General features: G+C 31.1%; 1 protein-coding gene across 1 annotated transcript in view; it reads left to right on the top strand.

The window, feature by feature from the left end:
• The window catches only part of LOC130899111 (uncharacterized), a 40051-nt gene that overhangs the window by 19440 nt on the left and 5958 nt on the right, over positions 1 to 14653 (top strand). Inside the window, exons 3-7 of the mRNA XM_057808886.1 lie at positions 10981 to 11203; positions 12223 to 12432; positions 12646 to 12881; positions 12964 to 13211; positions 14132 to 14245. Coding sequence (XP_057664869.1) covers positions 10981 to 11203; positions 12223 to 12432; positions 12646 to 12881; positions 12964 to 13211; positions 14132 to 14245 — 1031 coding nt within the window. The remainder of the gene's footprint in view (positions 1 to 10980; positions 11204 to 12222; positions 12433 to 12645; positions 12882 to 12963; positions 13212 to 14131; positions 14246 to 14653) is intronic.

The raw sequence follows: 14653 nt of genomic DNA, 5'->3' as shown, positions 1-14653 counted from the left end.
TTATATTTAGTTAGTATCTATTTCTGAATAATAAGAATAAAATAAGAATGTTTTAATAAAAAGAAATAACGACCGTTGCTATCACTTCGGTATTTCTAAATAAGAGATTCAACAAATTTGATAAGATTAGGGCCTTATCTCATATTTCTTTGTGTCTATGTCTATCGGATTCTATTTTTATTTATTATTTATTCAATATATAATAGGTCAAACTACAAAGCACGTAAGTTTAAGTATGATAATTTCGTGCTTCAATGCGATCTATTCTTTTTATTGAAATATTCAAATATTACTTTTTTCATAGTATAGTTTTTTCACGTATACTGAGTGAAAACAAGCAGGTGTACGTTCACAGAATGATGTCTTGAGCCTAAGAGTGCAAAGTGAGTGTTCATAAAACTTTTAATAAGTAATTGCCTATAACTATACCACAGCACAGCGTTAACAAACAGGAATCGCCCAGATTCCCTATTCACCGCTTGAAATTGGAGAAACGATTATCTTAACATGCGGAGTTCGTATTATAGAGGTTAAGACACCGGTATTCCGTGGGATGAGGATAGCAACCGTTTCAATTTTATTATTATGAACTAACAGAATTTCAATTATTTATAACATCAACTGTTAACTTACAAATCGGTATGGGGCGCCATAATCGTTTAAGTTGGTTTCTCCCTAGGCGTTTGCCCCCTCTGAGTTACATTTGTCAAAGTACGTACTCCAGACATTCATACATATAGTTTCCGTACGGTACGGCAAGTATCTTCTTTTTCGTAAATATTTTTATGACTCTACTGCAGCTTTTTAGTAATAAGATCGATGAATCATGCAATACACGTTGCCATTTTCGTTCTTCGTAAATTCCAAAAGTCTCTTGTCGATCTTTCACTAGCACTTATTCATAACATTGTAACATCTAAGTGTCAGCTTTTCTGTCCCAGCCCATCTTACTGGATTCTCAAATAATAGCATTTTAAAAATGCTCTAATCTAGTAGTTTCAATTGTCTGGTACGTACGCATAATACGGTATGTAGGTTTTTTGGCTGATTCCAAATTTAATTTATTAACATGGTTAAGAACTTATTATGTTTGAGTTCACGCTGAAGAAACATTCCGACGTTATGCAATATTGTGTGTATGTTGTATTTCCAAAGCTATTATTTGATTAGGATTATCAAAAAATATGTACTTCATTTTTGTAGCGTCGACCATCTTGTATTTCCAATACTACTGAATAAATCGTTTGAAAAAGTGACAATATAATTAAAACAAGTAAAGTAGAACTGGAGAGACATCACAGCAGTTATGAAAATGTGATTGCTTCTAAAAAAGCCGACATAGAATATTGCAAATTAAATATTGTTATTGTACGTATCGTTTTTTCTACTTGCAATTCTGTTGTTTATCACAAAGGTATGCTGTTTAAAGTATTCACAACTTATGCATAGTCGTTTATGTATATTTTGAGTGAAACAACAGCTTTTCTGATCTTGCTTATTGATGGTGTTTTTTTAAACAATGATAACGTATGACTGTTTGTTTTTTTATTTTTCAGTATGTTCAAAATTTGCCTAAATCATTTAATAAAATAATAAAAACAAAAATATTGCCAAATTTTACGTTTACTGTCCATGCCACACACGTCAATAAAATTGACCATAAATTTTTTGAATCTGGCCAGTCCTACGTGGAATGCTAAAGTTTATTCGGTCTGATTAAGAAAAATACGTAGTATGAAAGATGAAGGATCCAAAAAGAGATACTGCTAAAATCACTTCAAAATGACAGGAAATTGTATGGCTTACAAAAAAGAGCAATTATTGACTTTTTCTTTTAAACGTACTGAAAGGGAGAATTATCAATTTATAACCTCTGAAAATTGCCAATGTTTAACAACATAGACAAAATTACATACAAAGTCCTTAACGAAACAAAAATTATTTAAAATGGGAAAATTTATTCTCATTATTTGAGTTCATTTAGCCGTCAAATCATGATTTCTTTAAGAACTTGCCACACGAAGAAAAAAATAACACACCCCAGTTACATTTTGAAGGTTGAAGAAATACAAGATTCAAATTCAAATGATGATTAGAATATGGAATATTTTTTGCTTTTACTAATGTTTATTTGGTCTTTTTGTAGCATTTTTTGTGTTTTCTAATAGTTATTTTAAGCTTACAAAATTTTATTCACAAACATTTGTGAGCAAAAAAAGTGATTTTAAAATGAAAATCATACATTTATTTAATTGAGTAATCCCCAACTTGGAAAATAAAAACAGATTCTCTAACATCACTGTAAGATACGATCCAAGTAGCATTCCCAGATTTTCTAAAAACGTAAAAACTTTGATCTCGATTTTCTTCGTTTCTTTTTATTGTTGTACCCTTTTGAATCTAACCCCTTCATATGGAGTTGGATTGTTGTGGGAATAAAAGTTGTGTACCAACTTTTAGATCAATTTGATAACAGGAAAGTGGTAAGTTTAAATTTCGGAATTTGGCCAAAAAAATCAACAATAGAGGCAAACTTAAATGAATCATTTTAAAATGCTTCCCTTGGTAAAATGCCTTTAAAAACACGTATACCGATAATGATATATGTAATTTGAATTGCTAACGCTAAAGTCGAAAGACCTCTCTAATATTCTCCATGCAGCGTCGACAGGAGAAAATGCTAAAGAAGGACCGGAGTACAAAGACAATTTTCATAAAATTTTCATTTTATTAATTGAATACTTCACCTTCACTTAACGTATTTTTTGATATTCAGAACTACATAAATAGATTTTATTTCTAGTTAAGGTAGTAAGTTTCTTTTTATTAAGTATAAATTATGAGTAAGACAAAAATGACCCTCAATAATTAAAAAAGGAATGCTAAGATAAATGGGTATAGTAATGGATTACCTTCTCTACATTTGTAAACAATGTAACATATATCAATATGTCATTTTGTTCTATTCCATTTTGATGATATGACTGTATTTAAATTTTTATAGCAACTTTTTCAAGATCGGTTTTTTAATAAAATTCCTTAAAATGAATGAGTGAATTTGTTTCGATTTGAATATAATTTGTGGTTATATATCGATTTGATCTTGTTTTTCGCGAGTGTAACTACTCGTCAAGGTTAATTTAGTTATTCTATGAAAGTTGTGCTATGGAAGTCGAAAATACTGTAGAAGTATTTTACTCCTAAGAATGGGGATACCTTGTCGGTCCTAATTGCTTGGGTAATCCCTTTGCAATTCCTTTGTCATCCCGCATTCGAATAAACACTTCACTCATCACCTAAGTGAATGATATGAATCGCTAGTTTGCGAAAAATCTGAGCGTCGAATCTAATTTTGTCTTTGCGGCAATTGCTCTTTGATAATTGATATTATAATATCTAATATTATATTGTTGACAAAGTTAAGAAATGAATTTATAGAAGTCTCTCGAAAAATAGGATGTTAATAATTGATAAAGGCGCAAATTTATAACATTATTCGGCAATGATTAATATGAAAACCATCTTTTTTGTAATATACCGCATTAGTGGTTACATTGTATCGTTATTTGTAAATGTCCAGTTCCAAACAAAACGAAATTCGTTTGCACTTATATCGTTTACAAAGTTTATTTGAATACGCTTTTGGTCCAAACCGAGCAAACGCGGTGCGGTACCAAGGTGGATAAAGCTTACGCATGCATAATTGTTCAATCAGCATATTGCAAATACAATCTTTCGATGTGACAGTAGCCTCCTCTATCTCTCCAACCTTGATCCGACGATCGTCCAATACCATTTGGGATACTTTTTCGATAATGTCCCTGGTTCTCGCAGTTTTTGTCCATTCCGACGTTAGTCAACCTGTTACGGCCCCGTTTGAATTCAGCTACTCAAAATTTCACGATCGTAAATGGTGGTGCAGAGTTTCTGTAGATAGTGTTTAACTCCTTTTTTATTTGCGTAGGCATACTGCCTTTATTATTTAATGGCAGCTCTATACTCAATTTCTTCTATTTTCTGAAAAATCTTCATAACGAATCAATTATATGATTATCAAACAGGAACTAAGTGTCCGAAATGGCTGAAATTTTAGTGATCTCTTAACATAATAACAAAATTCATCTTCCGGAATTTCCAAATACAAGTTTGTCTCTAATATCACCTCCCTACTTCTCTGAAATCGCTTTCCACCAAGCCACTTTCTTAAGTTTGGCAACAGAAAGTACTTGAAAGAAGCCAGACCAGGTGAATATGGTCGATGAGGCAATAAATCGTAATGGAATTCGATCATTATTATAATTACATCGGGCAGGAAACATCTATCCACATAAATGAAATTTTGTAAACAATTTATTGAAGTTAAAAGATTATTTACCGTAATAGAGAAATAAAGTAGATTCTAAAAAATGTAAATCGAAAAAAAAAATAGATTTATTGATAATTTGAAAAAAGTAAAATAAACTTGGAAAACAATATTAAACAAATTCATGTGATAATGAAGGATCGAAATAATCAATTTCTTTCAGCTGGACAATATCGAAATCTATTATTATACTCATATCTCTTAGCTGCTTAGCTGTAATTTTACTGTAGAGCTATTTTTTTAATTCTTTAATCTTTGTAGCATTTTAGTTATGTTGATGAAAAATTTGTTTTGAATTTACATGAAGCAAAAGAATTTTGTGAAAATTACCATTATTGATAGAACTATTTTCCAAATAATTTTGAATATTATTTAATTGTGTACTATTTCTTCGAAACCAAAATAAAATTAGAAGGTATGAACCTGTAGGAATTATTTGCTTCTAAATTTCCTTCCCTAGAATGAGACTTTATTATCATTTATTATTATTTATTTTATAATTATTTTAAAAATGTATCGAAAATATAGAATCAATTCTGTTTTGAGTTTTCACGAAATTCAATAAATATGATATTGTCTTTAAATTATCTCCCCATTTTTTTGTACTTTAAATCACCGGCAACAATCCCGTTTTCTAAATATTCAGAGCAGTTTTCGACGTACACCTTTCTGTTTCTGTTTTGATATTGATCAATTTCGATTTTAATAAATAGAGTAATCAAAAAATGGAGGGCGAGTTTGGTGGAACAGTCAAGTTCATTGTAATTAATAGTAACCCATGTTCTATTGAAATTGAAACTAGAAGATTGGAAGTTTTTTTGGAGTTTTTACATGGAAGTTTTTTTCAATTCTGTATACATATGTAATGTTTTTTCCAGTAAGGACGACGGTATAATGCCGAAACGGATCTGCACGGTGTTATTGAGTTTTCTGTTTTCTTTTCCATCAAAGTGCTAGATCCCTACAAGAATTTCAGTTTTCTAACTATTGGTCATTTTTAACAGTTCATATTTTTATTTTTTATATCTAATTAAAAATCTATTAAGTTTAATTAAAAGGTTTTCCGATGAACATTTGTTTTTTGTTTGTTATGTTTATAAGAAAAAAGTTTAATACTGATTTGACGTAACTGGCTTAAATAAGAGAAGTTCTCACAAACACGAAAGCGGTACTTTTGAAATTCGCACATTAAAAAAACAGCCGTTCAATAAAACATGATGTTGCACAGATAAATTGATTTAAAAACCACTTTAAAATGAGAGATCTGGTCCATATTCAAGGTCCACAATACATTTAAATTTGTTTTTTTTCAATTCGCCGTAATTAATTCAGGCGATTATAGAGACGTATACGGCAAACGGGATTTACACTGAGAAAAATAACCACTTTGTGAAATATTTAACTTATGCAATAAGTTGTTCGTACTGTTTTTAAAATATATCTACAAAGCCGTAATACATGTCTCTTATCATTATGTTCTTTAGATACTTTTTAGTTCACAGGTAGTAAATTTAATGAGGGTTTGTTAAATTTGCCTGGATCTATGAGCAAAACGATTTTATGAATGGCTTATGTATTCTCTTATTTAGTTTTCATTTAAGTTTAAAGTGGTTGTGTGTAGTTAAGATTATTTTTAAACGACAATAATCATACATACGCTTCGCAGTTGCAAAATTTATATTGACAATACTTGTTATATTTGTGGAGAATTAATGATTAAGTCACAAGCAAGACTATTTAACAAAGATGTGATTTAAGAAGAGAAAAGAAGTATGTGTATTGCAGCTCCAGTTGTCTAGTGAGAACCCACCAACCATTTTGATAATTGCTATTCTTATAAAAATGAAAGTTATTCTAATATAAAAACGTAAGAGTGGAACCAAAGAAACGAAAATTACAATTTTTGGAAAAGGAAATACCACGTTTTCGACATTTTACAATGAAGAAAATTCGTTATGTGCCTGTACTGATATTGATTGTTTAATGCAGGAACTCAAAATCATGCATTCTTTTTTAAAATGGTGTTTGTTCATCAAAATATAGTTGTGATATTACATAACGAAAATTTAAAAACATCTATACCACTATACTCCATATAGTGACAATGAAAGGAACATACGAAAAGATGCGCATTCTTTAAAAAAAAATCAACAACCACTACAAGGGAAAGTTTACGAAATATTGCTGTATTCTTTGTAGGACAGTAGTGAACAAATACTCTGTAGGGCTAGAAAGGTCCGAATTTCAAGCGGGATCTCAAAATGTTAAGTATATGTCTCTTGCAGCCCCGGTTACCATAGAAGAACTTATAGGAACTCATTCGTAAAAGTATCTTGAGTTCATAGGTTCGTAGTTAATGAACTTTTAGATTCCTATAAATCTCAGAATAGCATTAAAAATTCATTTTCTTCATTTCCATTATCATTTTTTCTTGGGAGCTGTAAGCGACGAGCAGAGTGAAAGGCTGCACAAAGATATCAGAGCATTGGAATTTTGTAACAAAGTATAGAAGGAAAAAATAAATAGTGTTGAAAACAAATATTTTTGTTTTGTTAAATGCTTAATATCAATTATACAGATATAGTCGATACACAACATTACAAACCTGTAACTATTCTGTATTTGGTTTTTTCAATACAACAAAAGAACCTTACGTGCTACAGCTTTTTTCTGACCATTTTTGTATTTAGATAGACTCATTCTACTATAATATGCTATTCAGCTTATGTTACAGCAAGAACATTAATTTTTTCCACCAGTGTAATCCAACGTTTGTGTAAACTCCGAAGTCTACAAGAAACTATTGCAATATCTATATTATGATGAATATTTTTTTGGAAACTTAAATAACTAGGCAATAAGGATTAAATTGGACATTAAGGCACATATTACTCACAAAGAACAATACAAAATAATTCGGCCAATTGGTATAAGGATATCTCTAGGGTCAATGGCTTGGCCGGAGCAGGCTTCTACGGAGGACACCTCAAAATAGGCGAAATTTTCTCGCTTGGCCATAGAAACAGTAATCTCAATCTGCTTAGACGGCAGAGCTGCTACAAAAGCCTTACCTGCCGAAATAGTGTTCTCTAAGCTTGCGCTGCAATGCAAAAAAATCATATATAAACTCATATATAAACATGTATTTGTTGCAACAAAATTCTGGATTTGTGATTATGTCCTTTTTTAAAAACTTTCGAATTGATTAAGATTTTCATCTGTTGTTCTTATAAAAATACTTTATGATCCAATGAATATCAATAAGATTTGTAGAGAAATGCAAGTATTATTTTATCAATACGCTCAATTAATTACAACTTGTGCTGCCATTTAAATACGTAAAGGAGGATCCAATGAAAAAAATTACTGCATTCATTATTTTTCATGAAGATGATCTAATTTTTAATTTGAATATTACTAATGATAATTTTTGATAATTTGGTATAGCCTTTGATTGTTAGCATACTCAATAATTATGAATGGAAATTCGATGATATTTTATTATTTGGTATATAAGATTTTTTGTTAGACAAAAGTATCTCTTGTTGTTACATCGTTTTGAGAAAAACGTGAGTGTATCAAATTATCTTTCTAAATAGATGGTCCTGTAGACGATTATTAAGCAGGGTACCAGGGCGGGTACGTTCGGGCCGGCACGACGTCCACACCGAAAACGAAGCCGACCGGATTATTTCTACCTACATTATAGTTTCAACACCAAGACTGGTGACTTCGTTGAAGAGTACTTTTTAGAAGTTGGGAATCTGAACTATCCCATAGAAGACGACGTTCTCTATATAAGTCTATTAACACTAAAACTTGTTCGTCATTCCACTCCATCACTTAAAATGAACAATAAAAAACCCTACTTAAACAAACTGAGTCGAAAATAAAATAATTCGTCTAGTTCGATCGGAGGTTTAATTGTAACTGAAGCCGCTCGGGGCCGCTCGGCACGTCCCCACTCTATATTTTTGTTCGGCTCGATTCGGCTTCCTTTGATCTGTACCTACTTTATGCGGGTTGGGATCGGCACGGCCCAAGTCGGCATTTTCTAACCCGGCAAAGCCGCCCGGGGCGTCTACATCAACGCGGCTTAGGCCGCCCGGGTCATCCCGCTCGGCCTACCCCGGCATGGTGTGGACCCTGCTTTAAATGTAAATCGATTCCATAAAAATATTTTGAAATTAAGTTGTTTTGAATTTGGATGTTTTCAGCTTAGTAAATGTATCATTCTATAATAATTATACACTTATTATTATTAAAATTCATTTGTTTAGAACCCAAACACATTTTACGTCACCCTAACGCAGCATACCCTTTGAATTCTTGAGTAGAACAGTACTAATTTTTTCCATGTGGGATGTTCAACATAAATATGACCTATTTCACAAAATTATTTACATCTTGTTCAAAATTGTGTGATAGTACAAAATACAAAACCAGTGTTGTTTTGACAATAAATATCCAATAATTATTTCTTGCTTCAAGTTTCTCACAACCCAGTCTTTTTTAAGGAGCATTGAAATCGACTTTAATATATGACTAAAAATATTTAAAATAATGCTTGAAGCTTAACTATTTTCTGCTCTTGTGAGACATTCCGATATTTCTAGTTTTCCTATTTTTGTCTAGAATATAATTTTATCACCATCATCAGAATTCAATTTGATTATTTGTTTAGTTCTCATGGCACTATTATACTCCTGTATAAGAAATTATTTTTAGTTCACTGTATGTACGTCGTCATAAAATAACATTCTCTATATCAACTGTTTCAGTTTCTTCAGGTTCTCCAAACCTAATAATTGCGTATCCTCAAGAGTTTCTTTGAATTTCTGTGTCATTTTTATTTCCAGGATGTGTGTATATTTCGAATTTAATTGTTAAGGCGACTAATTGTTTTGTATAATAAGTATAACTGCTTATAGACTTTCTTATATATTGAACTTGAAGTTATTTGTTTTTTTTTTCTCTCGGAGTTTCATCTCAATTTCTACTTTACCTCTTTGATTATAAACTTAACAGCACAAAAAAACGACACCTTTTATATTTGGTATTAAAGGCTAATTGTCAGTAATGTATTTTTGTGGGTAATCTGGTTATTACCTACAAAAAATGTAGGGTCTAAGTCGATTGAACTAAGTCCTTCAATATCTGTGAACTATTAGATAAGGCGCAGATTTCATTTATTTGTCTTGGAACTATTCTAAACCGTAAGAATATATTCGCACATGTAAACATCTTCAATTTATTAAATAAGCCTTTTCTGTCATTAATAGACGTGTTTTTCAATTTTGATCCAGAATAATGGTTCTTTCGAATGTAGACATAGCCCGAGCTGATGCCTTGGCAAAAGAATGCCGGAGCTTACGGTTTATTGCAGAAACGCTTGGGGTAGCGAAGTCTACCATTCACGATGCACTCCGGCGTTTGCGAGAAACTAGTAGCTACGATCGGAGGGCTGGCAGTGGGCGACCAAGGACAACAACGGCACTCGACGATAGATTTATCACGCTGTTGGTATTAAGGGACCGACAATTAACAACTCTTGAGGTTCGGGATAGATTTGAAGTGACGCGAAACACACGTCTGCATGGAATTATATTAAGGCGAACCGTGACGGGGTTCAAATTCTTGGAAAGGTATCGTAGAGAAAGGCGATTATTTACCGACCAGCATTCTCATTGAACTGTAGAGCAATGGGAAACTGTTTTATTCATGGATAAGTCTCGATTTTGCTTTTCCACACAGACTATCGAGATAGAGTGTGGAGACGATCAGGAGAGCGATTTGCTTAATGTACTCTTCGCGAATCACGACCTTTGGAAAGGAAATCAGTTATGGTTTAGGGTGGAATTATTTTCCACGCTTGGACTGAACTGATTTTCATTGATAACGAGGTCTGACTGCTTCGAAGTGCTCCTAGAGGTTGTGATCCCATTTACTCCATTTAATGGCGACCAATTCTTTCATGGGATGCTATGCCGGTGAAGCATGTCCAAAATTTAATTTCTTCGATGCCTGACAGGATTGGAGCCGAAGCAAAGAGGAAATACTCTTTATTAGAATGACATAACTTTTCTGACCTCTATTGTTCTTTTTGTCATTCTCACGGCTCTGTTTTCTCACCAAACGTTTTCTACAGCCATTCAAACGTTTTTCCACTAAGTTTTACAATATTCTTTTCGTTTCTTTTTTATTTATTTAGCTTGTTACTATTCAATCTTACTTAGTTATTTTAATCTTGTTGCATTCTAATTTAGCTTACTATTATGTATTAGTCCTCTGTTAAGTGGTGTTATTATTTTTATTTTATGTTCTTCCATCTCCACGTCAACTCCTGTTTTTGCAATATTCTTTTGATCTACTCCTGACAAATAAATACAACAGACTTTTCTTGGAACCATACATTTCCTTTTTTCTTTTTCTTTTTTTTTCTGTTATATCCGTGAAGGTTAGGTTTGGTTTAGGCATTTGATACTTATCCTTTTCCGTATATATTTTCAACTTTCCAAACACCATTTTCTACTAACTTTCATTTATGAAAAATATATAGGTTTTTAGCTAATGAATATAGTTAATTGTTAATTTTTTCATATTACATTTTGTTTCAGGCTGAGTTAATACACATGCGAGCGGAATTAATAGAATCCAAATCAAAACGAGAGGTTCTGGAAAATGAATTGCATCATTTGTTACTCCAGTTACATTCCTCGCAACTTTCTAGACTTCCAGATAGTTTAGGCAACAAAAAACAAGACCAATACATTAAACCGGATGTCAACATGATAAAACAAAAATTTGAGGCCGAAATTAGGCAAAGTCCAATTCATACAGGTATAATACCTATAGGTCTTTTCAATGTCTTCGTGAATGACTGCAGTTGTGGTAGTTATAGCCCGCCTCAAACTACTGTTACTTTCCTTTAACCAAAAACTGTGGTGCGCAAATGGTAAAGTTTGAAACTTATGAATGTAAAGATTGTCCATAATAATTTATAATTTACGTACGAGTTATAATAATTACTGCAACAACTTTACCATTAACAAATTATGTTTTTATATTATGATCGGACTTATGAATGGCATAAGGATAACAAAAGAAGTTTTTTATATTGTGTAGATACAAACATTATTTTATTATGAAATGATACGTAATACCTTCAGAGAAATTTAATAATCAATTTGCTTGGAATCTTAAAAAACCATGCAAGGGTCATAGTTTAGGCCTAGCACAGGTGTAGATTACAGTGATTTATTTTATGCACATAAAACGACTAACAATGTACACAATGCAGATAGTATTTTATGGTGGGCAGTTATCACTAATATAATTATCCATCAGAGTTATTGAAAAGGCCTAGAGGAATATCTTGATTATCATCTAAAATACCAAAATGAATTCTTTATACAAATTAATTTAATTAAAATTATTAACGAATGAATTTGAAGAGGAAAGTTTCAATATTCCAACGACAGTTTTGTTAATGCTTACTTTGAACCACTAACATTACGTACGAGTATAAGTCTATTTCTATTTTTTTGTGATATCTTATGTTGCTGTATCTTATTTTCAATACATGTTTTAAGTTCGAGACCTTCACAATGGAGAATGCCCCTAAAATAGAGAAAAGCGATGATAACTAGTTAAAAATAGCATATTGAATCTAAAATTCCTGATAACTAGCCAAAAATAGCATATTGAATCTAAAATTCCTGTTAAATAAATCATTATAAAACATACTTTTGTTGATTTTTGTTGGTGCAAAAACATCCGTACTTTCCATATTATATATTTTGCATTATTACTCATGCTATCAAATTTCTTTAATATTGGTGCCCTGTCATATTTTTCAGTTTCAACTAAGGATCAAGATGAATTAAAAATTAACCCAATGCTGTTAGAACCTGCTCAGTACAAAGCCAATATTATGCAGTTAGAATCAGAGAATGCGTCTTTGAGGAATGAAGTTTTATCACTTACTAGTGAAGTTTATGGTGCTAAGTTAGCTGCGAAATATTTGGACAAAGAATTAGCGGGAAGAATTCAACAGCTACAGTTATTAGGTAAAAATCATAATATATCATGAACGGATCTACACTATTTTATATATATTTATATACTTTTTATATGACCCTTGCATACATTTTTCATTTCCAAAAACTGAAACTTTGAAACAAGATAGAAGTTGATTCCTAAAAATGAATCAAAGATAATTTGATAAATTTGATGATAAACAGAAATTATCCAATTGTTATTAATCAAAAACATTTTTGTAGGTAGAGAAATGAGAGGTGATATAAGGGACAAATTATGGAGACAATTAGAGTCAGAAATTCTTTTACAAAGACACAAAACCGTGGTTCGTGCCTGCAGAAGAAATAGTGCATTAAATGGAACTTCAAAATTGAAGCCCGATGCTGATTCAAATGCCGATACGACAGAGCACTTTGGGGATATCCGCACAGTATTAGTTAGAAGAAAACCTGATCAAGGATTGGGTATTAGTATCACAGTAAGCATTTATTTTATTGGAGAAACTCAAAAACTAACAATACTCTTGTTTTCACACTACATGAAAATCAATGTTTTTTTAGGGTGGTAGAGAACATGGAGTTCCTATTTTAATATCAGAATTGGAACCTAATGGGCCAGCTGCCTTATCTGAACAACTCTACATTGGCGATGCAATTCTGTTTGTAAATGACATAGATTTGAGGAATACTTGTCACAGAGAAGCAGTTAGTATTCTTCAGCAGCAGCAAGGGGACTCTACTTTACAGGTTCAATATGTAGCGGCAGATGATAGTGATAATTCTTTAGAAGAAGATGGATTCAATTTTAGGTAGGAAATACTTCTTGAATTGAATTATTTAGAACTCTAAAACATACAATTCAAAATTTTTATTTAAAAAACAAATTAAAGCATATTGGCCTAGTTTAATTTTGCTAGGGACTAATATACTAATTATTACCTATTACTATTACGTTTAATTTTGTTACTCACTGTGGTTTTCTTCTGTATATTGAAATTTTATTTTATTTGTATCTTTATTTAGTTATTTTTATGTTTCTTTTTTACTTTTTACAAGCTTGTGTCTACAAACTTACTATTTCTAAAACATTAGAAAATTATTTTTGTTCAAGTACATGTTAATATAAACTGCTGCACAAACTTTGGTTTTGTGTCAAAAATGACAAATAGTTTTGATTTATTAGAAATTGAATTGTTTGTTTCTGGTTTGATGCCTTTGATATGTCTGATATTATATTATTTAAAAATACTAAAAAAAACTTAGTTCCAATGAAGCCAGTAAGTCATTTAGATTATTGTATTCACAATGAAATTGTAGAAATGCTATGATAGAAAGTATAAATCAAGTTAACCTGAGTTTAAATAAACTGTGAAACAAGCACATTGGTGTATCCAATTGGTTAAAATACACTTTTACTGTATAGAAATAAAATAAACATTCGTCATAAACTTGTAAGTGGAACTGAAAAAATACAAAGAAGACTTGGTGTTTTTCCAAAGAATGAGAATGATCGATTTTCCGACCATAATATATGTCGAGCATTTCTAGTGAAAATGATAATCTCTAAACATAATTGGAGAGAAATTATATGATTAAAAAATAGAGTGTCTTGATAAATTTCTTCTTATATTAGCAGTTCACATGTTTCTTACTTATTTTCATAAGAATTTCTCATGGTCTAAATATTACCACCATTCTAATCTTCAACTTTTCTGTATGCTTGTTTTAGATTTTTTGATGAAAGTGTTTGTGATACTAACAGTGCAACTAATTATAAATCGACTGAAGATATAATAAATACACCTACAGCTCCTCGAACGCCAGATTCTAGTTCCGGGAGTAGGTGAGTGTAAATTGCAACTATCAAATAAATGTTTGTATATAGTATTATTGGTATTCCATTCTACATAAAGATATCCTTGATGTCAAACTGAGAGAATTAGTTGAAATTTAATTTTTTCTGACAATTAATATAGCTTTTAATTTAGGTAACTAAATAATCTCTACATAAATGTTTATTATATTAAAGAAATAGTGATTATTAACTTTCGTCACATTGATGTACTATAAACTTTCTTAAATAAAATAAATTGACCCTCAGTTCTTGGCTAATAGTACTTTTAACAGTTCAAGAGATGTTTGATATGAATTAATATAGCTTTTAATTTAGGTAATTAAATGATCTCTACATAAATGTTTATTATATTAAAGAAATAATGATTATTAACTTTCGTCACATTGATGTACTATA

This window comes from Diorhabda carinulata, chromosome 1 (assembly GCF_026250575.1).
Source record: "Diorhabda carinulata isolate Delta chromosome 1, icDioCari1.1, whole genome shotgun sequence".
Classification (NCBI taxonomy): domain Eukaryota; kingdom Metazoa; phylum Arthropoda; class Insecta; order Coleoptera; family Chrysomelidae; genus Diorhabda; species Diorhabda carinulata.
This window is presented reverse-complemented; position numbering and strand designations above follow the sequence as displayed.